General features: G+C 47.0%; 1 protein-coding gene across 1 annotated transcript; it reads right to left on the minus strand.

Moving 5' to 3' along the window:
* Nucleotides 1–23,748, minus strand: CMBL (carboxymethylenebutenolidase homolog). Its single transcript, XM_081233521.1, has 6 exons — nt 23,513–23,748; nt 10,741–10,974; nt 8,623–8,730; nt 4,936–5,078; nt 2,127–2,218; nt 1–958 (listed from the first exon to the last, which is right to left on the minus strand). Exons 2-6 carry the CDS (start codon nt 10,953–10,955, stop codon nt 779–781), a joined length of 738 nt encoding a protein of 245 aa, XP_081089647.1. The 5' UTR covers nt 10,956–10,974; nt 23,513–23,748; the 3' UTR covers nt 1–778.
* Between the last annotated feature and the right edge of the window lie 3,329 nt (nt 23,749–27,077).

The raw sequence follows: 27,077 nt of genomic DNA on the forward strand, positions 1-27,077 counted from the left end.
CTTGACTTGTGAGGGCTACTGAGGAGCTGGGGCTTCGATTTGATGTGATTTTAATTAATTTAAATGTAAAAACTGAAACTTTACCCTTGACACCACCCTTCTGGTTGAACACAGGAGAGATTTGTGATGCCACCCCAGCCCCAGGGACCCGAAAACGTCACTGTCTGAAACACCACTGCCTAGCAGAGAGCTGGATGGCAACTCTCATCCATCGTTTTTTATTAGCTTTTAGAAAAAGCCACAAATTCAAAAACTGAAAAATTAAGTCTTTAGCTTGATATGATTAGGTCAAGTCATTAAAACCCTATTTTAATCTCAAAATTTCTCAGTGCAATATATGAACATGACAAATTCATCTGTATTAAGACAGAGATAAAAGTCCAATTAAGGTGGGCTTTACCTGAGTTTACATTTCAGGCTCTTCATGGTTTTGCCAAATTATTCGTTTTAGAGGATGTGCTCAATTCAAGGCCGGAAGGCCATACCCGAGCTGTAAGCTGGTCCCTGAATAGCTCTAGGTTTTTACTAATAGTTAGGACATTACTCTACCATCCAAATTCTTCACGTCCTGACCTGTTGTTAAAATTTTTATTTATGCACATGTTAAAGGTTAAAGTATTTCATACATTAACTTTTCACACTGAATTTGTGTTTCAGATGAATTTCAGGATTCCTTGATTCATCTTCTGTAAAGTGAAAATGAAATCAAATGATCTAAGCATTTCAAAGCAAATTTCTGGATGCGAGCTATTTTGAGAAAGTTTGCCCTTGGCCTTGGCTACACGTACTTGTTCAGCCACTCGAGCAAGCTCCTTCTCGCCTCATCAATATAGGGCTTGTCTTCAGGCGAACAGTCTTCCCTCTTGCGATGCACGAACCCGTGTGTCTGCCCAGAAAACGTTTTAATTTGATATTCCACTTTGCAGTTTTCTTTCAACTTCTGAGTCAGCAAAGAGACCTGGTTGGCAAAAGATTTCATGATGATAGGACTTTAACCCTCTAGCAATATTTTCCATTCTCCAAATCTTCCCTGAATGCTCATCAAAGAGCTTTAACATCTGTGCTTTAAATTAATTTCCATGGCTATCATGAATTTTTCACTTTTAATTTTACAACCGGCACAGTCCTCACCTCTGGCAAAGGAGAGAATTCAGAGCGATATAAAAATGATACATCAGGGGAGTTCCCTGGTGGTGCAGTGGTTAAGACTCTGTGCTCCCAATGCAGGGGGCCTGGGTTCGATCCCTGGTCAAGGAACTAGATCTCACACGCATGCTGCAACTAAGGAGCCCACGTGCCGCAACTAAGACCCGGTGCAACCAAATAAATAAAAATAAAATAAATACTTTTTAAAAAGATACATCATCAATTATTTGAAATTGTATTAATATATTTATATATTATTCAGTATATACTTCAATCTATTTGCATATACCATATTCAATGTATTCAATATGTAATTCAATAGATTCAAATATAAGTTGTTTAAAACATATCAATAAAATGTATCAGTTATGAATAACAACAGTAATTTCTAAACAGCTGCTTTTGAGCCACAGTTTCCGTCTGCCTTTTCCTTATCAACATACTGGATTTAATATAGCTGTGTCTTCACTACTATATATAAAATAAATAACCAACAAGGACCTACTGTATAGCACAGGCAACTATACTCCATATTTTGTAATTACCTATAAGGGAAAAGGATCTGAAAAAGAATATATACATATACATATATGTATATATATATTTTTTATGTATAACCGAATCACTGTGCCGTACACCTGAAACTAACACGACATGGTAAATCAACTATACTTCAATTAAAAAATTTTTTAATTAAAAAAAACAAACAGATTTGTGTCTTTAAGGACAGAGATCTTATGATGATAACTCATGGGTTCCACGTAGAGGGGGCACGGGCAGGGAAGTAACCAGCCATCCAGCCATGGCAGGAGCCCTGAGGGGGTTACAGTCCCCCTCAAAGTCCCCGATAAAACACACCTTTAAAACTTTAATGTTGAAACATATTTGGAGCAGCAAATGAATCCTTCGGGATGTTTTCCCCAAAATGTCAAGTCCTGCTATTAAACACAGAGACGAGAAGAGTTAAGATGCCAACTTACCTGCTCAAGAGGAATCACAGCATCGTTTTCAGCAAAAATGAACAATGTGGGGCTCTTTAATTTGTACACGTCTTCAGAGTCTTTGATGATGCCTGGAGAATGGGGGCGGGACAGGGACACAGGGTATGACTCCCGTACATGTGCCACAGAAGACGACGTGAGTTAGATTTTTCAAAGGAAAACATGTGCTTTGGGGGTTTTGTGTCTCATCTTTTTAGCAATTCCACAAAAGTGGCCTGTTCTATAAAACTGGGCTCAAAGAGAAGGTTACTGAGTCTGAGCTCCCTTCTCTCTACCTCACTCACCAGGAATCAGGCCATTAAATGATGGCTGTAGACCTGGCCGGCTGCTTGGCAGGTAAAGATACGGAGCAGCCTGAAAAATGCTCCCTCTTGGGACGTGCCTTCATTTACTAAGAGGTGATAACTTTCTAATCTGGACCATCTGACCACCCCTGTTCTGGAAGTTTCTCACGGTTTACTCAAGCCCCAAGGTTCTGACGTCAGTGTTTGATGGGGTATTTGTGCTCAGAGGAGACCACGTGTGTGAAGTCCCTGGGCACGGCAGCGGGTCCCAGCAGGTCATTCATAATAATTAGTTTTCATCCTTCTAAAGTGCCTTCAGAATTTTAGAGATCATTTAGTCAAAAGCATGTTGGACTTTGGGGATTCAGACAACTTTGAGTGTGCCCACTCCTATAGGAAAATAAGTAGAAGTTTCAAACTCCACTGTCATTCTGAGACGAGAGGAGTTCTAAAGAAAAGATTATTCTGGGCTTCCCTGGTGGCGCAGTGGTTGGGAGTCCGCCTGCCAATGCAGGGGACACGGGTTCACTCCCTGCTCCGGGAAGATCCCACATGCTGCGGAGCAGCTAAGCCCGCGCGCCACCACTACTGAGCCTGCGCTCTAGAGCCCACAAGCCACAACTACTGAGCCTGCATGCCACAACTACTGAGCCCACGCACCACAACTACTGAAGCCGGTGCGCCTAGAGCCCGTGCTGCGCAGCAAGAGAAGCCACCGCAATGAGAAGCCCACACACCACAAGGAAGAGTAGCCCCCGCTCGCCGCAACTAGAGAAAGCCCGCGCTCAGCAACGAAGATGCAACACAGGCAAAAATAAATAAATAAAATAAATAAATTTATTTTAAAAAAGAAAAGATTATTCTGGCACTTGTCAAAGACGGTAAGGAAGATTTTATTCGAGGAGACCAAGGCAACGAGGGTTTGCAGTGAGGGAGGGACACCAGACTCGACCCCAAATGCGAGGACAAGTGGGATTTACCACCACGGAGCAGGATGGGGGCCGGTGGATGGAAAATGACTAAGGAATCATCGGGGTACGGGGATTCTGGCCAGACAATATTTGACAAAGCCTTTGCTGAAGGCAGGCCAGGGTGACAAGGCATCGAGGGGGAGGACATGAGGAATTTGATCACATATCAAGGGCGGGGAGTTCTCGCTAAACTGACCCAGTGGGCCGAGGAGCGAGCCCAAGGTCAGGACCTACTCAGAAAGAGGACTCACAGCAGAGCCTGACTCAAGGGTGGTCATAGAGAATCCCAGTCAGTACGAAGGAGAAAAAATTGTTTTCCATTTCCTGTTGGCAGTATAGCAAAGCCAAGTAACCCGGAGAGCCTCCCCTTAGCTGTAACTCCTCTCTAGAATGCAGGGAGCCACGGGCAAGAGGGCCACGCTTTCCGCCCTATGCTGTGAAGGCCACGTTAGGTGACTGCACAGCGCTTTGAGGCCCCTGGGCTCCAAGTCCCGCCCGGCTCCGCAGTCGCGCACTGCGCAGTGGCGGCCACGAGGGGGCGCCGGCGAGCAGTCCACTCCGGAGCGCCTTGCGCTAATTCACACAAAGGCGCCGCGAGGGCTGCCAGCCCCATTGTGCACAGCGGCAACTGGCAGCTTGCTACTGCCTTTGAGCAAGTAAACAGGTAAAGGGTTTTTTTAATGCTACAAGTAAGTGAAAATACCGCGGTGAGGAACCATTAAGCCAAATAAGAATCATTAGTATAACTGTTGGATATACTATCATGAAAGAAAGCCAAGGTCGGATGTTTCCATAGCCTCACTTAGTAACCATTTCTATACACAGATATAATGCTCTTATGTCATTGGTGTGATACATTTGGTTTGTTTGGATGAAATGTTTATGTTGCTATTTTAGAGTGGGTTTTCCCTTTCCCTGTTTGCATATATATACACATATATGCATGTATGTGTATATATATATATATATATATATATATATATATATATATATATATATATATAGTGTGTGTGTGTGTGTGTGTGTGTGCATGCAGGACTGCATGCATGCATGAGTAGTTTAGAATTAGTCATATCTTGGAAAAATCTTTTCACAGCTGTTGCTCATAAAAATATTGCTTGATATTAACCATTATCACAGAAAGAAAGTTATCCCCTTCATCCTAGGTGAAGAAATTGAGCCCTCGGATTAGGGGATTTTCCCAAAGGCACACTGTCAGGACCCGGGTTCCCCCTGGTTAGATATTACATACTTCTGCCTCTACCTTCAGATTTTTAAAACCAATTCCTTAAGATAGGCCATCTCTGCTCCACTGGGGTTTGTGTTACACCAGGACCCTCAGTTTGGGAAGAGACTCGTGGCCTTTGTCACTCAACCCCTCCTCCCGTTTTCATTGTGTAAAAATGCACAAGGGAGGTTTACCATAGATGGACACCCCTGCCCTGAATTCTGGGTATTTCATCATCATGTGATGGACAGCAACTCCACCCCAGCAGAATCCCACGACACCAAAAATGTACAAGGCAGGTTTACCGTAGATGGACACCCCTGCCCTGAATTCTGGGTATTTCATCATCATGTGATGGACAGCAACTCCACCCCAGCAGAATCCCACGACGGCAATTTTCTTGGCATGACAACGTTGTTTCAGATACTTCAAGACCGCGTCAACTTCTCTAGAAGGAAAGAAAAGTTATTCGAGGGGAATTCCCTGGTGGTCCAGTAGTTAGGACTCCGCGCTTTCACTGCCAGAGCCTGGGTTCAGTCCCTGGTGGGGGAACTAAGATCCAGCAAGCTTCTGGCACAGCCAAAAAAAAAACAAACAAGGTATTTTGTGGCCCCTTGAAGGTACACTGGGCAGCAGGCACGAGTGGTAACAGGGCTTTCTCAGCAGCTGTTCCCTGAGGTTCTGAGATTCCTACTTTCAGAGCTCCGTCCTCACCACCTCCTGCCCGGTGACGAGTAACAAGTGACATCTCTCCCCGGCAAGTCTCCCTGCCAAGCCCAGCCTCTTCCAACCACCTGACAGGGTGGCACAAATCAGACCATCTTGAGCAACAGCCTTCCACAGCCTCAGGAGAGATCAAAGCCCAAGGCCACAGCGCGGCTCTAGGGCTTGATCCCAAGATCCGGCCCCAGGGAGCTCCTTCATCTCCTCTCTCTCAACAGGGAGAGAGACTCAACCAGGAGGCAGCTCCCCAGCTCTGTCTGACTCGGCACATTCCATCCCCCTGCCCGACACCCTAACTGTGCATCGCCTGTTTCCTCCCGTGCCCAAAGGGCACAGCAGTATTTGGAAAGCCACGAGGAAGAGGCAAGCCCGAGAGGACGGGGAACAGTGGCTCTGGCCTTGCAAATGGTTCATTTGCAAATTGGTTGTCTGGAACTCATACAGCTTCTGCAACTAGAAGCACGAGGCCAAAATGGAGGTAGTGCTGCAAGGCCGGCCCGGAAAGTTCTGCTGGATCTGATAAGGAAGAAACGCTGTCTGTTTGCAACTAAGGAAAAAAAAAAAAAAAAAGGAGAAAGCAATTCTATTGCACGTTCTTCTTTTAATCGTAAGATATCTTTGAACACACTTAAACATATGTATCATACCATTCTCTGTGTAAGTAGTTATTTTCATAATGTTAGAATAGCTGTAATTAAGTAATTCTGTAAAGTAAAATGGAATAAGGAATAGTTTTTGATATTTTGGTTTTTCAGTTTTTCTCGAATGCTTTGATCTTAAGAATCATTGCCTTGACTGGAGGGGACAAGAAGGAAGCGGGAATTTCTATAAACGTTCTTTAACTGACTCAAGTGAACCTATCTTGGCTTTTGTTGCCGAGTATATTCCCCACTTTCCTGGGAACACCAGAACTTAGCTTTGGATGAACCTCCCTTCCCCATGCTCGGTCCATATACTTTGGGGGGCTCAGTTCCAGGAGGGGAGTATGTGGCTCTGGCCTGGCCAATCACAGCATAGCAATCTCTAGCCACAACGATTGGTTCAAGGATGGACTTGTGACCCAGTCATAACCATCAGGACAAAATGAGAATTTTGCTGGGTTGCTGGGAAAGGAGCCAATGGGAGGCTGGAGCTGCTGCAGCCATCTTGCCACCCAGAGGCAAATGCTGCCTGACAATGCAGCCAGCATCAGACAAGGGTGCTGCGGGATGTTGGGAGGTCGAATCCTGGGGATACCTTCGGAGCTATAGACCAACCTCTGCTTGAAGCCAGATATTACCTATTTTCGGTACTAAGCCAATAAATTCCATGACTGCTTAAGCAGTAAGCATTCAAGATGGGTTTTCTTTCAAACAAAAGATACTTGACTAGACACAAGGACTTCAGTCTAATTTCCAAGTTAGTGTCTCCATTTTATGTCTCATGTTGATTTAAAATGCGTGGCTCTCCTTATCCCCTGTGGAGAGGTACCTCTGGGCTGCTCTAATGCCCGCCAGAAAGGATCACCCTGATTTGCGCTCACAAATAGAAGGCAGCCCCACAAGGCTCTTCCTCAAAATGTCCTAACTATTCCCCTCCACGCAAAGCTGAATTTCATATTCACATCACAGGCTCTCTGGGTCTCTTGGGTTTCTACTTGTATTTTACTCGTAACTTCTTGCTTCATTTTGTTTTTCCTGGGCTTGCAGTCTGAGTCCCTGGGAGGGAGGCCTGGAAATGGATAAAGGTGCGGGAAGTTGGGTCCCCAGTGATCTCAGAGTCCACCCTGGGGAAGGCAAGGGAGGAAGCCGGGCAGAGAGAGAAGCTGGGCTATGGTGTGGTCGCCACAAAAGCCTCAACCGGGGAACTTGGAGCTGGGGCGGCGCCCGACCCGGGTGAAGGAGCCAGGCCTCCACACCCCTGCGGTGAGACTCCCCAGGGTGGGACTTAAGACAAGGTGCTTCGCACCTCCCGCCGCTGGCAAGACCCCGAGGTTCCCCCTTGCTGACAGCCCGGCAAGCTGAGAGCCCCCAGGGCAGCCTGCAGCATCTCCCTGGTCTGACGGACTGTGCAGATAGCCGAGGGGGACACTGGCCTGAGCCGCGGAGCACTGCTGCTCGGCATAGGCCCGCAGAGAGAGGGTGGCCAGAGCGCAGGAGAGTCTGGCCCCGTGGAGTATGCGGAAGGAGGTGAGGCCCCTGCGGGCCGTGGACACAGGTCTGCCCGGGGTCCACCGGCTCAGGAGCTGGACAGGCCAGCAGCCCTGGCGTCAGCTCTGGAGCAGCAGAGAGTTCCAGGGACCAAGTGGCCACAGGCAGAGGGCCGTGTTATCAGCAGCTGCCCCAACCTGGGCTTGGGGGACAGCTTATCAAACACGAGGCTCCCGGGCGTGACGGGAGGACGTCCGACGATGGGAGAGGCCAGCGATCGGGAGGATGCCTGGTCACGGTGAGTCGGGGGCTACGGCTGGGGGACCCCTTTGCCCTGGGCTCAGGTTTTCCTATTCAGGAGGAGCATGGCACTAGAGAACATCCCTGCCTCTTTCCCCACTCCATCCTTATTCCTCCAGACCAAGAAGAGGGGATCTGAGTGGCAGCTGAGCCCTCCGGTCCTTGCTTCTGGACTGGCTGGAGCCAATTTAATAAAAGGCTGCAATCCTGGGGGATTGGCCCCCCTTTCCTTCCCACAGTTCCTGGACCCTGGCAAGACCGCAGTCCTGGTCTGGTGGGTCTGGTCTAAAGACCCAGTTTCCCCGAGGCAGGGGGTGGGAGGGTGGCATTTTTTGGGGGAGGGAATGGCACTTGGGGCCTCAGTTTCCAATCAGCGGAGTGCAAGTGGGGCTGACGTGTTCTCTAGTCTCTCTTCTCTGCCTGTTGTTTCAACTGGTTCTGCAACCAGAGGGGAAGGAGGGAGTGTTGATCTATGGACCCATATAGCCCAACTGTCAAGGAAAATGGGACCCCCAGGTACGTCAAGGAAGCTCTCTCAGCATTGGTGCCACGAAGCATTTCCCAGAGAGGAAAGCAAGTGAACTTACTGGCCAGCAGGGTACTTGTTGGTTTCTAACCAACCCTCCGCTGCAAAGACTGTGCTAAACGAAATCGGTTTCCTTTACGCCTCAGGAAGGACTCTGCGAGCCGTGGCCTCTGAGGTCGTACACGGCGGGAGGGAGGGCAGGTGGGTGGGTGACCCAGGAAGCCGAGCCCTTCTCTCCCTCCTGCCTCTTGCTCCCGGGGCCCTGGGGCGCCACCAAGACAGCCACGCTGGCTGGTAACATACTTGGGACTTACTTATCGATCCTTCTGGCATCTCTTGTCTTCAACCACTCCGGGAAGGTGGACCAGTCCTCTGAGGGGTGCCACGGCTCCTGTCCCACAAAGAAGTCTGGAACAATGGTTCTGTAAAATAGGGACATTCATACTTCTTAGTTTCAGAGCTGCTGGGACTCCATATTTGCTTCTGTTCATTAAGAACTTGTCACGTTGGCGGTTCTGGACCACAGGAGAAGAAAGGTAGTGGTCACGAGGGCCAGCTGTGATCGCAGCAAAGAGGCCAGCTGGCTCCAGGCCAGGGCATCTCGGATTTCACAACCAAAGGTGCAGGGCCTCTGGCAGCCAGCCGAGAGCCCAGCCCGTCTGAAATGCCGAGGCCTCGGCCGTGCACACTCTCCGCTAGCTGTGACGCCCAGGACAAGGGTTCCCGGGCGGCGAGAGCCTGGGCGGGCGGACACAGGCTCCCCTCCTGCCCCTAAGGAGTCGCACCTCTCAGCTGGCCTTTCGCATTAGCCTCAGGCCAGAGAGCACACCTGGTGAGCGGCCCAGTCACCATGACCAAGCAATTTCCCAACCTCCGCCCAGGATGCCAGCAGGGCACAATGTCCTGCCCGGAGGGTTTGGTCTCATGCAGGCTCTAAAAGGGGCTGCGGAGCAGACAAGCCAGCTTGCGGGGTCCATGTCAACCTTCCTTCGGGGTGGGGCAACGCGGCCCCTGCCAGAGAGCCGGTTCCAGAAGTAAAGGTCACGGCCATGGATGCAGGAACACAGCCTCTCTGCAGGGGTGGGAAGAACACTGAAATCTGGGTCAGAAGAATCTAAGTTCAGGTCCCAGTACTGCCCCGTTCTGCCCTGAAACCTTAACAAGTCACTTAATCACTTTTAGTCTCTTTTTCTTGATGATCTAACAGAGCCGTGCACCCTCAGAGGATTATTCTGAAGGCAAAATACTTAGATAAGGGTGAGAGGCTTTTTAAGTCACAGGCATCTTTACTCACTTTCATGTTCTGTCTCCAGCTAATGGACCCACCCAAGACAACAGAAGCCACCGTCCCATCCAGTCTCCTCGCTGCAGCGGGTGACCTGGGGCAACTGAGACCTCTGCCTTCACGTCCGGGTTTCCTAACCATCAAAATGGGAACAGTGACAGCCCCGCCTTGTCCGGGTTGTTGGAAGGATGAAGGGTAATTACCCCGGGGAAAGCCCTAGTGTCGGGTTTGGCGGAGCCAGAAAGCAATCAGGGCTGGCTATTGTTTTTATGACTGGTATTGCCCCTGGAAAGTTAAGTTGTCTCATGTACAAGAAGAAACGTGAGGGCATGAAAAAGGGAAAACTAAATGGACGTCCTCTTTCCAGTCAACAGGAAATTGCATCACATGGCAGTGGGTGTGCTTCCTTTAAATGGGTCTCTCTTTGTAGGAAAACGAGATAGGTGCACGCTTTGGTTTTCAGCTCCCCTTTTTAAGAAAACAAAGGGAGTTGGGGTGCACCACACTCGGGGCTTGCTGAGTGTTACGCTGAGTGAAGCTGGACTGCCAGGGATGGTCCCTTCTCTCTCTCCTCCGTGCTTTACTGAAGCTGCTACCAACAGCACAGCGGTGCGGGGCAAGCAGGTGACGGCAGTCACCAAAGGTGGCCATGGTCACACAACGTGACGAAGAGATAGCCTTTGGGAGCCGAGGTCTCACTCTGCCAGCTCTGGAAGCCAGTCTAATTCAGACCAGGATAACTACGTGTGCCCTGTGTGTGAAAGCTGACCCCAGGCAGAGATGCTTCAGGGGCCAAGTAATGGATCCATTTCAGAGCTGGCGAGTTCTGCCCCCGGTGTCCTGTACCAGTGTCTGCGCAGGGCCTCACATCGGGAAATAACTCTCTCAGTGTCCAACAAGTCTATAGGGCTAGCCATCCTAGGAGGACCTGAAGCCCAGACATTGGGTTGGGAGCAGTTGGCTTCCACTGGACACTGACTGTCGTATGTGACAGTCTCCATTTACCTGCACCCCAGTGAGATAAGAAAATAGATAATGTACATCAGAATATACTCAGGGATTTTTGGTTTCATTTCCTTTGAAGGGAACAAAATACAGAAATGTACATGAATTTAAGCAAAAAAAAGAAGAAGAATTTTATACGTACGTGTATCCATTTCCTGCAATCATGTCCGCCATATACCTGGTATTGGGAAATTGCCAGCCAAATATATCTTGAATGACAATCACAGCTTTGCCAGCATCAACAGGGGATTTGGTGAGATAAGCCTTGATGTGCTCAACTTGAACTTCATGCCCCAACCCTCCGTACTCTATTCTATGGCCAATGTCACATGGACAAGGATGAGCTTCGTTAGCCATTGGAGATATTTAAGTCAGGCTACAGAGAGAGACACATGCATTACATTCTGAGTGGGGCACATCCAAAGATTATAAACAATGAGAAAACTAAAATCAAGAGTACAGGAAAAAATTAATTTTAACTATACTTACAGTGTATTCATGCAAGAAATCAATGATAACTTCTGGTTCTGGGTAATAAGATTAAGCTAATAAGAATCCATTCCCAGGCTTCCCTGGTGGCGCAGTGGTTGAGAGTCCGCCTGCCGATGCAGGGGACACGGGTTTGTACCCCGGTCCGGGAGGATCCCACATGCCGCGGAGCGGCTGGGCCCATGAGCCATGGCCGCTAAGCCTGTGCGTCCGGACCCTGTGCTCCGCAACGGGAGGGGCCACAACAGTGAGAGGCCCACGTACCAAAAAAAAAAAAAAAAAAAAAGAATCCATTCCCATCACAAACAGTAGAAATACCAGAGCGAATGCAACCAACAAATAAAAGTTAAAATGGTGGAGCTCAGAGGGAAAAGGAAGCAACCCCCATCCCCAGGTGACAGAGGAAACTGGAGGTCAGGGTCAGGATGGCAGGAGCAGATGTGAAGGAGCCAGGATGCTGGCGACAGGGCCAGACCCAGAGACAGGCCCTCACCTAACCAGTGCTTAGGACTCTGTGGCCAGTGAGGCCTTGAGACCCCTTGCGACAGGGATTTGTAACGGAGACTTTCCCACACAAGGTCTAAGCCCTCCAAGGTTCATATTTAGTGGAGAAAATTAAAAACAAACAACAAAAGAGAAAAGAAAAACTCTGCCAACCAAGCCTAGGAATATGGTAAGGAAGCCCAGGAAAGGAAAAAAGAAACCATAAAAATATATATATAAAATAAAACTGGAAAATAAATGAATGTAAAGTCTTCAGCAACAACAACACAAAAACCAATCCCCCAAATCTGCACCATCCTTTTGAGGTAGGAATACCTAGGCTGAGAAACTGACGGAACAGTGGACCCTGGGCAGTGAAATCCCTGGGCACCTGGCAGAAACAAATGCAAGACTTTCACAATCCAGGCCGAAAAATGCTTCCCACTGAAGAGATGCTTACTACAAATAGCTTCACAGAAGGAAGTGCTCCAAATAAACACTCATCAGGAAGACTGATGTGGGAATGGGGGTAGAAATGAGGAAGAGACCAAAACACACTTGACCAAACAAACAGCAGGAAAGGAGAAGAAAAAGAACAGTAAACCTATCGACCATAAAGCATGAAACAATGTGGGCTGAAATAAATCCAAACAAATGTAAATATATTAAATTCACTGTTTGAGACAGATTCTCTAATTAAATTTTTGTTTTTAATTCAAAGAGGTTTCCTTGGAAAGGAAAAACTAGGAAGCCTGAACCCAAAGATAGAGATCTCTTCACTAGCAATTAGAGAATATACAATCTTTTCAAGCAGATGTGAACAGCTACCAAACTGCCCACATATTAACCCACAAGTCAACAAAAATTTTATATAAAATATGTTATATTAGCACAATGAAGAAATGACAATAAACATTCAAAAGGTTTAGAACCGAATTACAATGAAAACACTCTGTAGCAAAAAGTTGAAACAATACACTGGTACTTAGAGAAATATTGATACCCTAGATTGCAGTCAGAGAGAAAACCACTTTCCCCTACCCTCCTAGGTTCAGCAACTGAGGGCCTGTGAATTTAACCGACAAAAGTCAGATTATCAGGAGAAAAAGCATACACGTTATTCATATTTTTAATTTTTAGCACACAGGTGTTTTGCGGAAAAGAAGTGAAAACCCAAGAAGCAGTTAGACACATGGTTTATACAGCATTTTAACAAAGGGTGATAAATTGTGGAGGCATGACTGGGAAATATATGGGGAATCTGGTGATAAGAGTTGCTCCCCTTATGGGGGAGAGGGAATTTATGCCCTAATTTTAGGCAGAAAGGGGGAGGGAGAAAAACTCTTTTTGCATCTGCTCTTTCCTAATTGCCTTCAGCTCAAAATAATCAATACGCCAAAGTGCCATATTTGAGGATGGCATCCTTTGATCCTCTTCAGTTGCATGTATTAGACAAAAGGGAAGAATGGAAATAAGTTAAGCATTCAATTCAAGAAGTGAGGGGAAAAATTAGAATAAACCCAAAAGGAGAAAATAATGAGATGAACATAAACAACGGAGAAACAGAAAGTGATTAAAATCTGATTTTCGAAGTTATAAAATAGGTATATCTCCAGCAAACCCGATCAATAAAAAGGAAAGAATGATAAAGACACCTAACAACAACAACAGCATAACAATATGTGGAATGAAAAAGGTGACGTAAGTACAGATTTTTCCCTTTAAAAAAATTACAGGGCTTCCCTGGTGGCGCAGTGGTTGAGAGTCCGCCTGCCGATGCAGGGGACACGGGTTCGTGCCCCGGTCCGGGAGGATCCCACATGCCGCGGAGTGGCTGGGCCCGTGAGCCATGGCCGCTGGGCCTGCACGTCCAGAGCCTGTGCTCCGCAAGGGGAGAGGCCACAACAGTGAGAGGCCCGCATACCGCAAAAAAAAAAAAAAAAAAAAAAAAAAAAAGAACCGCTGTAAGAGACACTTGGGGAACAAGTGAGGAAGTGAATATGGATGATAGTGGCTATTACGAATTAATATTAATTTTCTACGGTGTGGTAATAGAAGTTACGTAGGAGAATGTTCTTATTTTTAAAATATGTGTGCTCAAGTAGGGGATGAAGTCTCAACATCTGCAATTTACCCTCAAATCGTTATAAAACACACGTGCACAGACATACAGACAGAAACATAAAGCAATTATGGCAAATTGCAAACAACTGTTGAATCTAGGTGGTCACAAGTGTTCACTTTCTTCCGGTTTTTGAGGAACAACAAGGAACAGTGTAGTTGGAACAGAAATATCAGGGAGAGGGCGTGGTAGGGAACACTGCTTTTCCCAGAATCCTCCAGCGGCTTCGATCTCACACTGAAAAAGCCAAATTCTTGCCACGAGAATGGTAATGGTGAAAAGAGCGAGAAAGGTCAGGGTCTAGATAGATTTTTCAGGTGCAGCCAATTGGTTCTGCTGACCGATGTCATGCATAGGATATTTAACAAAAAAGAGTCAATGGTGACTAGGTCTTTTGCTTGAGCAACTGGAAAAGGATGGAATGTCTAAATGAAAGGGGAGAGTGCCGAAGAGCAGGTTTGAGGAGACCAGGACTTCAGGCTGTGGCATCAGGCAGTTTGAAATGTCTATGAGACGTTCACATTCATGGCCAGCGGCCAGCGCCCAGTTGGATAACAAGACACCAGTTCAGAGCAGGGGTCCAAGCTGAGGATACGCATTTGAGAGTGAGCAGCACACACAGTCAAACCTCGTTATTTGCAGATTCTGTGTTCATGAATTTGCCTCCTTGCTACATTTATTCATAACTCCAAAATCAATTCTTGCCGGGCATTTGCATCATCCACAAATCTGTGTAGAGCCACAAAAAATCTGAGTCACTGAGATGCACGTTCCCAGTCAAGGTCGAACAAGGCTGTGCTCTGTCTTCCTGTTTCAGCTCTCACGCTGTAAACAAGTGTCCTTCTCATGGTCTATTTAGTGCCACATGTTTGTTAATTTTGTGCTATCTGTTGGTGATTTCATGGGCAGTGCTAAAGTGCCATCTAGTGATCGAAGTGCAAGAAGGCTGTGATGTGCCTTACAGAGAAAATACGTGTTAGACGAGCTTTGTTCAGGTGTGAGGCACACTGCTGCTGGCCATGAGTCAATGTTAATGAATCAACAATATGTAGTAAATATACATTGTGTTTCTTCATACAGAAACACAAACAAAACAAGGTTAAGTATTGATGAGTTGATGGAGACGTGACCAGAGGCTCGCAGGAACCGAGTACATTTCCCTGTGGTCCGCTAGCAGCTAGTTCAGCGTTCACAGCAACTTTACTGAACATAACTTCTGTGAATAATGAGAATCAGCTGAACACAGTATTTACAACCTTGAGAGTGAATCACATCATTCAAGGAATAACAATGAAGAAGAATGCAGAAGATGGAGCCCTGGGGTCCTTCAGTACTTAAGACTTCTTTTGGGGAGGCAAAAAGGGACTAGTGACTGTGTCTGAGAAGGATGGGCCAGTGAGAGAGGAGGAAACCCCAGGTGTGGTGTCCAGGAGCCAAGCCAAAGAAGGGCTTGAAGAACGGAAAAGTGTAGGGGCTTCCCTGGTGGCACAGTGGTTGAGAGTCCGCCTGCTGGTGCAGGGGACACGGGTTCGTGCCCGGTCCGGGAAGATCCCACATGCCGTGGAGCGGCTGGGCCCATGAGCCATGGCCGCTGAGCCTGCGCATCCGGAGCCTGTGCTCCGCAATGGGAGAGGCCACAACGGTGAGAGGCCCGCGTACCGGAAAAAAAAAAAAAAAGAACGGGAGAGTGTAAGCATAATGGAATCACTTTGCTGTACACCTGAAACTAACACAACATTGTAAATCCACTATACTTTAAAAAAAAAGAAAAAGAAAAAACGTGTATGCACCAAAAATAATTAACTAATTTTTATAAAAAAGAAAGAAAGAAAGGGAGAGTGTAGACCGTGCAACATTCTGCAGGAAGACCCGAGGGTGCAGACAGGGTTGCCCACCAGGCTCTGCACGGTGGAAATCAGGCTGAGGGCATCCAGAACAGGTTTGCAGGAGCGGGGAGGGTGGGACTGCCGGGGGCTGATACAGAAGAGAGACGGGGAGACAGGAAAAACAAAGCTCTCTCTAGACTGTTACCAGTCCTCAAAAACAGAGTGAGCAAAAGATGGAGGGAAGATGTGGAAACAAGTATTTTTCTTTTCTTTTTCTTCACAGAAGAAATGTCAGCATATTGGCTTGTGGATGAGAATGTACCATGGGGAGGGAACCAATGGTCTCTGGAGAGAGGGGTGAGGCCAGCACAGCAGAGGAGGCACTGAGCAGGTCCTCCCACAGCCCTGGGAGAGAAGGCAGAGGGTGAGGACACAGACACAGGTGGGTGGGTGATGCCAGGAGGGAGGTTGTGGATGCTCCCACCTGCATCTGTTTGCTCAGAGAACTAAGAAGCAGAGTCAACAGATCAGGGTAGAAGAAGGAGGAGGTTGGAGGGGAGAATAGAAGTGGAAAAAGGGCCCGGGACATAGGCAGGGTCAGCGAGGCCGTGTCCCCCAGCCAGGTCCAGCTGCAGGGTGCAGGCAGGGAGGGGCCGGCAGAACAGACGGGGCTCTGCCGGGTCATGACAGGGGCAGGAGGGCTCTGTGGCTCCTTGGGAGGTGGGATGGACACTAAGCAACCCAGGTGAGAAAACAAATCCCTGTGAGTCGCTGCCTACCACACACAGCGATCCTGTCAGCCTCCTTTAAAGACACAAATCCCATTATGGGGCCCCCACCCTCATGACCCCATCTAAACCTAATTGCCTCCTAAAGGCCCCGCCTCACAATACCATCTTCAACATGTAAATTTGGGGGACACAATCCAGTCCATAGCAGTAGCCAACTGTAAAAAACACTTATAAGAAAATTGGGGAAAGTTGAACGGACTGGATATTTGATGATATTGAGAATCATTTTAATGGGGGGGGCAGGGAAGGAGGAATAGTGTTATAACCGTGATTTTTTTTTTAACGAGTCCTTATCTTTTATAGCTACGTGCTGATGTATGTACTGGGACTTTCCAGTAGGCTGTGGACATTGCGGGAGAGTGTCTAAGTACTGACAGTGCTGGAATTGGGTGGTTCAGGAGCATCCATTGTACTAGTCTCTCAACTTTCTTTTTCTTTTTAAATTTATTTATTTTATTTATTTATTTTTGGCTATGTTGGGTCCTCATTGCTGCACGCGGGCTTTCTCCAGTTGCAGCAAGTGGGGGCTACTCTTCGTTGCGGTGCATGGCTTCTTACTGTGGTGGCTTCTCTTGCTGTGGAGCATGGGCTCTTGGAGCACAGGCTTCAGTAGTTGCAGCACGCAGGCTCAGTAGTTGTGGCTCGCAGGCTCAAGAGCGCAGGCTCAGTAGTTGTGGCACATGGGCTTAGCTGCTCCGCCACATGTGGGATCTTCCTGGACCAGGGATTGAAGCCGTGTCCCCTGAGTTGGCAGGTGGATTCTCAACCACTGTGCCAGCGGGGAAGCCCCTCTCGACTTCCATACATGCTTGAGATTTCCCACAACAAAAAGCTTTCAAACTTTTATTAAATTTTAAACACTGTAAGATAAAAGTCTCCGTAAAAAAGTGAGAAAACAAGATACAGACTAAAAGAAGAAACTATTTTCAAAGCAGAGGCTGTAGTATCCAGATAAAATATATGAAGAATTCTTAGAAATTAACAAACAAAAGACAGCCCCAATAGAAAATGCTCCAAAGATATGAGGCAATTCACAAAAGGTTACACCTGAATGGCCCATAAACATGTGAAAATATACACAACCTCACTGGTATTTAAGGAAATTATAACAAGAACAACAAGATACCATTTTACCTCTTGCAGATTGGCAATAAGTCTATTTACACCAAGAGATGGTGCCCAAGTAGGGAAACGGAAGGGAGTGTAAACTGATACATACTCTGGGAAGCAGTTCAGCAAAGGCAATGATGAACACACCCTGCAACTCAGAAATCCCCCCACTGGTGTATTCCCTAGAGAATGTCACACTCGTGTGTGTGTGTGTGTGTGTGTGTGTGTGTGTGTGTGTGTGTACACACAGACACATGCAGTGGGTATGCAAGGCTGTTCTTGCCACCAAAATGTGGCAACAATTGCAAGCAATATAACGACCATCAGGAGAATGAGATACGTTGCCATTTATTCACTGTTGTGGGTTGAACTGTGTCCCCCAAAAAAGATACTGTTCAAGTCCTAACCCACAGAACCTGTGAACGTGACCTTATTTGGAAATAGGGACTTTGCAGAGGAATCAGGTTAAAGACAAGGTCATCCTGATGAAGGTAGGTGCTAATCTAATTAATGGCTGGTGTCCTTAGAAGAAGAGAGAGAAATTTGGATACAGACACAGACACACATGGAGAGACAGCCATGGAAGACACAGGCAGAGTTTGGAGGGGATGCAGCCACAAGCCAAGGAACACCAAGAACTGCCAGCAACCACCAGAAGCCAGGCGAGAGACAAGGAAAATCTCTCCTCTACAGGTTTCAGGAAGAGCACGGCCCTGCCAACATCTTCATTTCAGATTTCTGGCCTCCAGACAGTGAGAGAATAAATTTCTGCTGTCTTAGGTCACCCAGCTTGCGGTAATTTGTTACAGCTAATACACTCCTAAAAAGAACATTACAGGGCTCCCCTCGTGGCGCAGTGGTTGAGAGTCCGCCTGCCGATGCAGGGGACACGGGTTCGTGCCCCGGTCCGGGAAGATCCCACATGCCGCGGAGCAGCTGGGCCCATGAGCCATGGCCACTGAGCCTGCACATCCAGAGCCTGTGGTCCGCAACGGAAGAGGCCACAACAGTGAGAGGCCCGCGTACGGCAAAAAAAAAAAAGAACATTACATAGCGGTTCAATGAGCAAATTCCATATATATTTATCAATACAGTAAATCTCAAAAACATAATGCTATATAAAGAGACAATGAAAGAAATGAGATTGAGTTATTTGTAGTGAGGTGGATGGACCTAGAGTCTGTCATACAGAGTGAAGTAAGTCAGAAAGAGAAAAACAAATACCATATGCTAACACATATATATGGAATCTAAAAAAAAAAAACAAACAAAAGTGGTTCTGAAGAACCTAGGGGCAGGACAGGAATAAAGACGCAGATGTAGAGAATGGACTTGAGGACAGGGGGAGGGGGAAGGGTAAGCTGTGACAAAGTGAGAGAGTGGCGTGGACATATATACACTACTAAATGTAAAATAGATAGCTAGTGGGAAGCAGCCACATAGCACAGGGAGATCAGCTCAGTGCTTTGTGACCATCTAGAGGGGTGGGATAGGGAGGGTGGGAGGGAGACACAAGAGGGAGGAGGTATGGGGATATATGTATATGTATAGCTGATTCACTTTGTTATACATCAGAAACTAACGCAACAATGTAAAGCAATTATACTCCAATAAAGATGTTTAAAAAAAAGAGAGACAATGTTTTTTTGATGCTAAGTAAATACTAAAACCCCCGAATAATACATATTTTTAAATTAATTAATTATTTTATATTATTTATTTTTGGCTGCGTTGGGTCTGTGTTGCTGCGTGCCAGCTTTCTCTAGTTGCGGCGAGCAGGGGTTGCTTTTCGTTGCGGTGCACGGGCTTCTCATTGTGGTGGCTTCTCTTGTTGCAGAGCACGGGCTCTAGGCGTGCGGGCTTCAGTAGTTGTGGCTCACGGACTCTAGAGCGCAGGCTCAGTGGTTGTGGCGCACGGGCTTAGTTGCTCCGTGGCATGTGGGATCTTCCCGGACCAGGGCTTGAACCCGTGTCCCCTGCATTGGCAGACAGATTCTTAACCACTGCACCACCAGGGAAGCTCAGGACAAAATGTTAATATCTTTTTTAAAATAAATCTGCGTCATGTGACTATAGGTGGCTATTACATTATATCCTGTACTTTCCAGAGTGTTCTAAATGCTCATAACTAGAAATAACTGAATTTTAAGGAAAGAGAAATTAAGAGCTAGTCATTTGATCAAAGAAAAATTTGATGGTATTTTTCATAGTTTTGTTTCCATAAACTACATTATAGAACTATTATAAGAGAAGTCAGAACAATCCAGTATCAACAGCAGTAAACTTTATGTCCCACTGCACATTACTTGCTGAGAACCTATTCCTCAGGCTGATTTCTTGCCTGGGCTGTCCTATGGGGATGCGAGACTACAGAAAATAAGCAGCCTTGAATCCGAATCTTTTTACTTACCTTCAATTGCTATCCATTTTGCAAAAGGAATGTTTACAGCCAAGACAGCCACTCTCTGAACTGATCCTGAAAGGCTTTTCTCCCACAGAAAGGGGTGTTGGCTGGGGAGGCCTGGATGTGCCACACATGAAGGCTGGACTCCTGCCAGACACTTCACGGGGCACAGCAGCCAAGGCCAGCCAGTGTGTCCCGGGCCAAGGCCACAGTGGGCAGGGCAGACAGTCTCTCTGTGGGCAAGAGCCTTAGGAAACATACCCTTGACACTCTACTGATTGTACTATATGTAAACTTTCTGTATATATATTTCAAGATTTGGGCTCTTTTCCCTCCCAAATGACACATTCGTTAAAACACAATTTTCGGAAAAGCAGTAAAACTATGACTCATACACAATTACCAAAATGAATTCACATTAAGGATTGTATTTTACTCATATGATAGGAGGAAATAAGGCAGATGTTACCACTGGTTCTAAGGAAAAAAGAAAAGAGCTCTAATCTATATGGAGTAGAGGGATGTTGAGATGAATTGTAAATGGAGACAAAACCAATGTTTCCACAGTAGGGGAGGAAGCCAATTAATTCTCCACCAGACAGGACAGAATTTACAAACCCATCAGTTACCCCCAACTTTCACAGAGCTGCAAAACAGCTCAAATACAATGAACAGGGCTAGAATCAGACAGCCCGGAAGGGTGGGCTATAGTCGATGGGTACTTTTCCATTGAAACACAGAGTTTCTTCTATGACATTATAAGGTCACGGTGAGGGATAAGGTTTCCTTCTGTAAAGGGGAGGGACTGTGGGTCTGACATGTATGGTGGGGTCCTCATAAAATGTACCAAGAAGCACTTTTCTGTATCATGTCAGGTGGACTTGGCAACACACTCCAGCCACCCTGAGATCAGATCTGTGGTTTCCACCAGTAACGCCTCCAGAAGTCAGGGTTCTCTTTATGACACAGAGGATGGCCAGGACATGCTCCAGCAGAGGAGACCCTGATGGGTACATTCTTTGTCAATGCCACCCAGGATGCAGCCCTAAAGTACCTGATTCCCCCATAACCCCCATGCAAGATCCCACGTAATTGTGAATGACTGCGAGACCCGACCCCTACAGACTGACTTTTCTGGTCCCTTGATAAAGATTCTCTCCTTGACCGAACTCTAGTCAGGATTCTCTGAACTCTCTTCTCAGCTAGGCCCTGACTTTGGGGCTTTGTCCAGTTTTAGTAAGAATCCTGCTAAGTCGGTTCAGCAGAATCCCCCAGCCTCCTATCTGATTCACTTCCTCATCCTCCATCATCCCCCAGGTGATGTCCGATCACCCTGGCTTGTCTTCTGCAAGAATCCTGTTAGGTCAGCTTAGCTGGAATCCCTTTATTTCCATCCACTGACCCCCTACTCTGCCCCTTGGCTAGAAACTCCCACTTTTCCTTATATTCAGAGTTGAGCCCTGTGTCTCTCTCCTACTGCAAGATCCCCCTGGAGGGGTCCCTACCCCTATCACGAGGGTCCTGAATAGGGTCTGCCTTACCGTTTTTTAACAGGTGTCACGAATGAATAATATTTTCTTTGACGCCCTCCAGTCCTCCTTCACACAGCAAATGCCTCCACAAAACTGTAAGTCAAGACCTATGGGGATCACTGGTGCATGTTTGGGTTTTTTTGTTTTTGTTTTTTGTTTTTTGTTTTTTTTTGCGGTACGCGGGCCTCTCACTGTTGTGGCCTCTCCCGTTGCGGAGCACAGGCTCCGGACGCGCAGGCTCAGCAGCCATGGCTCACGGGCCCAGCCGCTCCGCGGCATGTGGGATCCTCCCAAACCGGGGCACGAATCCGCGTCCCCTGCACTGGCAGGCGGACTCCCAACCACTGTGCCACCAGGGAAGCCCACTGGTGCATGTTTGATCTGCAAATTCCAAGGGGCTGCTGTGCCCTCCCCCCTTTCCTAAGATGTACCATCCAGAGGCATTCTTTTACTCCAAACAAATTTGTGCTTCTTGACTTCTTTTTCTGAACCAGTTATAAGATCTGCCTGGTTCCCTCTTTAATGAATAAAATAGAATCTTTAACACACACTCGTTTTTCTATCTGTATTAGTCATGATTTTGCCTTTTGCTGAAAATTATCTTTTAACTGTGTAATTGAACATTCCCCTTTTCTCACTGGAGGGCAGAAAGCTAGAAAGGAGTGGTAAAGTATGGTTGAGCTAGTGTGGTTTCCTGCTTTCATACCCCCAAGGATTTAAATCAACTCAGAAGTCACACTTCCCAAAGCAATGAAGATCTCCAAAAGAAATAGGGAAGCAGATTTTGATAACTGAAGGGGATTGGTGTTGATGGGAATGCAACAAGCAAAGAAGTCTAGGAATAAAATGCTGGCAGCCTCAGAGCTTTAGAAATGGAAACACCTGAAAGGGCATCGAAAACAACACTAAGAAATAATAATACAGGACCTCGAAGGTGGCTGCAGGGGAAGGCTGGGGGTTTGCTTCACTGGGTAAACACTGTAACTTGCATGGCAATTGATCTTCCATCTTGCAGCAGGGAAGGCAGGGAGCTCCTTAACCTTAGATGGTTCTCTGAACATCAACTCCTCCAATTTTTTTTTTTTTTTTTTTTTCGGTACGCGGGCCTCTCACTGTTGTGGCCTCTCCCGTTGCGGAGCACAGGCTCCGGACGCGCAGGCTCAGCGGCCATGGCTCACAGGCCCAGCCGCTCTGCGGCATGTGGGATCTTCCCGGACCGGGCACGAACCCGTGTCCCCTGCATCGGCAGGCGGACTCTCAACCACTGCGCCACCAGGGAAGCCCCTTCTAATTATTTTTATTTTTCAGTAATCATGATTGTGTTTTCCAAAGGGTACACGGTCTTGACAGCATTAATTAGAAAACTAGATGGGATGAAGCTAGATTGGCCTGTGAACTGCCAATCATGCGGCTGCCTCTGGCCTTTTCTTGGACTGTTGTGAGGCCTGGATGGCATTCCCGCAGATACCCACAGGGCTCACTTCTGACCACCTTACTTTAAATGGGCTTTGAAAACAACAGGTGGCATTTCCATCAGCAAGGAGCCCTAAATCGCAGTGCCCAGCGTCAGCAAGGCCTGGGAGAGGCCACCGCTTCACCTCCTGACACACATGGCCGTGTGGGAACGGTACAGTCTCTCCTGGCAACACGGACCCAGCATCCTGGACGCTACACACCTAGACCAGACCCGCCTCTCTTAACACCCATCCTTAATAAAGGCTGCAAAATGTGGAGAATGAGCTGGACGCAGATACGCTCATTTTTCCCCCATACTTTTATATCAGTAGTAAGAATTATACGACCAAAATGTTCAACTGTAGGAAAACGGTTACAAAGAGTATTTAATGGCACGGAGGAAAGGATCATGACATAGTGTTAAATGGAGAAAAAGGAATACACGTTTATATACAGTATGATTTCAACTGTCTATTCAAAATGTATGGCTAAACAATACAGGAAAATATGCCAAAGTAGGATGGCGGGGTTGCTTTTCTGCAGTGACAATGTACTGCTTTGATAAAAGCAGGTGTTGAAAGTGGACTTTAATAGGTTCATGACCTGTGCACATGGCAAAGACCTTTGCCTCAAGCAAACGCATGCGCAAGTTAGAGCAGAGCGGACCTGCAGCGCGTTCCCGGGCTCGCGAAGCGCACGTACCTCGTCCAACTGCCTGAAGGTCGCTGTCCTTACGCGCGGAGGAGGCCGGACCGGAGGGGGCAACGCCGCAGCCCCGCGGGACACAGGGGAGACGGTCAGGGGCAAGCCGAGGGGGAGGCGCCTCCTTCGGGGACGGAAGTGGACGCGGTGGCGGAGGGCGGTGGGATCCCGGCGGACCAGTGGCTGTCCTGGATTCCCGGCCTCCCGGGAAGGCTGGAGCCGGAGGGAGGGGCAGGGAGGGGAGGTCGGGAGGAAGAGGGAAGGAGGGGAGGAGGGAGAGGGAGGGAGGGGAGGGAGAGGGAGGGGAGGGAGAGAGGGAGGGGGAGGGGAGGCGGAGGGAGACGAGGAGGGGGGGAGGGAGACCGGGAGGAGGAAGACAGGCCGTCTATGAAATTTACATGTGCGCCTGGCTCCTGAGACCTGTGACTTCTTTACTGTAAATCAAAATTAGGCTATTTTAAACAGTAGATGGCTACATATTCATACTTGACCTCCCTCCCTCCGCCGCCACTGCATATTTTGTCTGGTCACCTAAGATTGTGATAACCAATTCAATTGGCTACAGAGGAAGGTTAAGAAAGAAAACCGGAAGAAATGTTGATTAGGAAAATAAGTGACAGAGGGAAAAGTAGCAGCAGCTTCTTGACGCCACAAGAATTTCACCAAAAATCTCATGACCCCTGAGATAGAGCCTCACTAGTTAAGACGCTTCCAGTTGGAAAAGGTGTGAATTCTGATTGAGGGTGACTTTTTCTTAAGGGATCTTTTCTGCAGAGGGATGGCAAATCAGTAATATAAAAAAACTCGAGAGGTAAAGTTTGTGAGACTTAATCTGATTGTTCAAGGGCAATTTTCAGAAAAAGGTAAAATCATGATGCTCACACAGATATAAAAATGACCTGTGTTGAAAACTTTACAGTACTCATTAATTAATTAGAAAACCAGGCAGGTGTTAAAACTAGTTCAAAAGAAAGTTTTTGAAAAGTTCACACAGGGCTTCCCTGTTGGCGCAGTGGTTGAGAGTCCGCCTGACGATTCAGGGGACATGGGTTCGTGCCCCGGTCCGGGAAGATCCCACATGCCGCGGAGTGGCTGGGCACGTGAGCCATGGCCACTGAGCCTGCGCGTCCAGAGCCTGTGCTCCGCAACGGGAGAGGCCACAACAGTGAGAGGCCCGCAGTTGCCTCCAAATCAGTGTCAATTGGCAAAGTTGTGCAGTGGATTCCAATATTACGAGACAGCGCTATATTATAAGGTACACCTCTGCTACAGCATTCAAACACAATTTATATCTACTGTCTTCCCACCTAGTTTCCTACAGCTATCTCCCAGACCCCTCTCACAGTCTCCTCTTTGTCTTAACGTGCACCTTCCCCCTGAACCTGGCTGGAATCTCCGTTGTCCTGCCTCTTCCTCCCTGTGGTCTCCCCACTTTGGGGAGAGGGCCGCCCTCTCTCTTTCCATTTATGCAAATCCTTTCCAGCTTTCAGAATTCTTCGTCATGAAGCTTGCTTAAGTGCTACAGCTCTTGATTTTCCTTAATCTGCACTCCTAAAAAAAAATGATTCCTTTGGCATTTTGTACTACAAACTGGGTCACTGGATCATGTAACATCTTCTAGTTGATGAAAACCTTGCTTTCAAAAGTGTAGTAACCTGAGGTTTCTCAAGGCAGGCTGTGAGTGTTCTCCGCTCAAAACACCTGAGTGCAAGGAGAGGCTGCCTCCTCTGTCCATCTCCTTGCATTAAACCAAAGACGTGTCCCTTCTCCTTAGACTCGTTTTCCTTAACTACGAAATGAGGGACTAGACTAGGTTTGGTTCTCAAACTTTAGCACGCATCAGAATCCCCTGGAGGGTTTATTAAACCACAGAGTGCTGGGCCACAAACAGAGCCTCTGATTCAGGAGGTCCAGGGGAGACCTCAGGAATTTGTGGGTCCAACAAGATTCTGGGTGATGATGATGCTGGTGCTCCTGGTCCAAGGACCATACTTTGAGAATCACAGTGACTAGCAAACCCACTTGGCTGACCATCAAAACCATCGAGGGAACTTGTAAAATTCAGATGTCCTGGGCTCAGACCTACTGAACCAGAATCTTACAGGGTGGCAATGGGGAAACCGTATTTCAAAAAACCTCCCCAGATGACTCTTATGATGGACCAACTTTAGGACCCAATTGAGCAAGATAATCTGTAGAGGCCATGTCAGTGTCAACCTTCCATGATTTTATGTTATAAGTTCAGCAAGGAAAGACTGGCTGGAGGAAGGCAGGTGCAACTCTCAGGATAAAATAAATCTTATAGCTCCATCAAACTAGAAACATACAAGAAAAGGGAATCCTGGGAAACATAGATCAGCTTAGCCCAGTGGGCACATCGACAAACCATCGCACCATGGCTGGGTACCCTTCCAGTCCTCCCCAAGGCAAAGGCGTTATCCTGCTAGAGATACACTGGTTTACCATTAAACAGAACCTTTCACATGCCAGTTTGAAACATCTGCAACTGAATTACTTCACTGCCTTGGGATTTCTTCAAAATAATGTGTAGGTAATTTTTAAAATTCTGAATAAGTCAAAGAAGTCACCAAAGTGTTATCACCCAGAACCAATTGAGGGTGGGCCCTAAACATAAATTCTTGCTTCTATCTTAAAATGAACAAACTGTTTGCAACACCCCAAATGGCATTTTTTTCACCTTCACCAGTTTTAGTTCCAAACTCCTCTGGAAAATTCATCACAAGTTAATATTTAACTCTAAAAAAAATTTTTTTAAAGCTCTATTCTTATAGAAACTCTTAGCATAAGCGAACACTGGGATTTCACAGCGTTCCTTAATAAAGAGCTGTGACTCAGCAGACACAGCTGGTTATCTCTCCAAAGTTATTTTATTTATTATTATGAAATAAGGAACTAAATTCCAGGAACTGAGTGAACCCAAGCTGAATTAACAAACCGGGCAAAGTTAAACAAGACCACAGACTCTGCTAAAACCCCATGATGAACGCTGACCTTGAAGGCAAGGTCAGGAAAAGTATTCCATGGAACTGCTCCTCTAAAGAAATTTTGGAACAAAATCAGAAGAAGTGCTGGTGTGTTTGAGAACATCTCCCAGGAATACCTGGGGGAGAGTGTATTGTAGTTCATCTGTTCCCATTTCTGGGGCGGTGTTGCTGACTCAGCCCCACCCCTTGAATGCAGCTGCAGGTAGCCAGCTGGGAAAGCACTGAGTCCTGTGTGCAGGGCAAGCATTGCTGCTGAAGGCAGGTCGGAAGGCTGGGTAGAAAAGAAAGCTGGTTTCTAGATGATTCTTGAACCATTAAGCCAGAAAGCCTAAATTAGCTTTTTTTTCACTTTTTACTATGAAACTGTACAAATATGCAGAAAAGTAGAAAGAAAAGCTCAGTAAAGTCCCACATTCCCCTGATTTAGATATAATTATTGTGACCCTTTTTGCAGTTTACTTATTTCTTTTTTTTTTTTTTTTTTGCTGAAGTATATAGGTTATAGACAACATGACATTTCGCCCCTAAATAACTGTGTGTTTATCAGCCTCCAAGATGAC

The sequence above is a fragment of the Mesoplodon bidens genome (assembly GCF_964165515.1).
Source record: "Mesoplodon bidens genome assembly, chromosome: 4".
Taxonomy (NCBI): Eukaryota; Metazoa; Chordata; class Mammalia; order Artiodactyla; family Ziphiidae; genus Mesoplodon; species Mesoplodon bidens.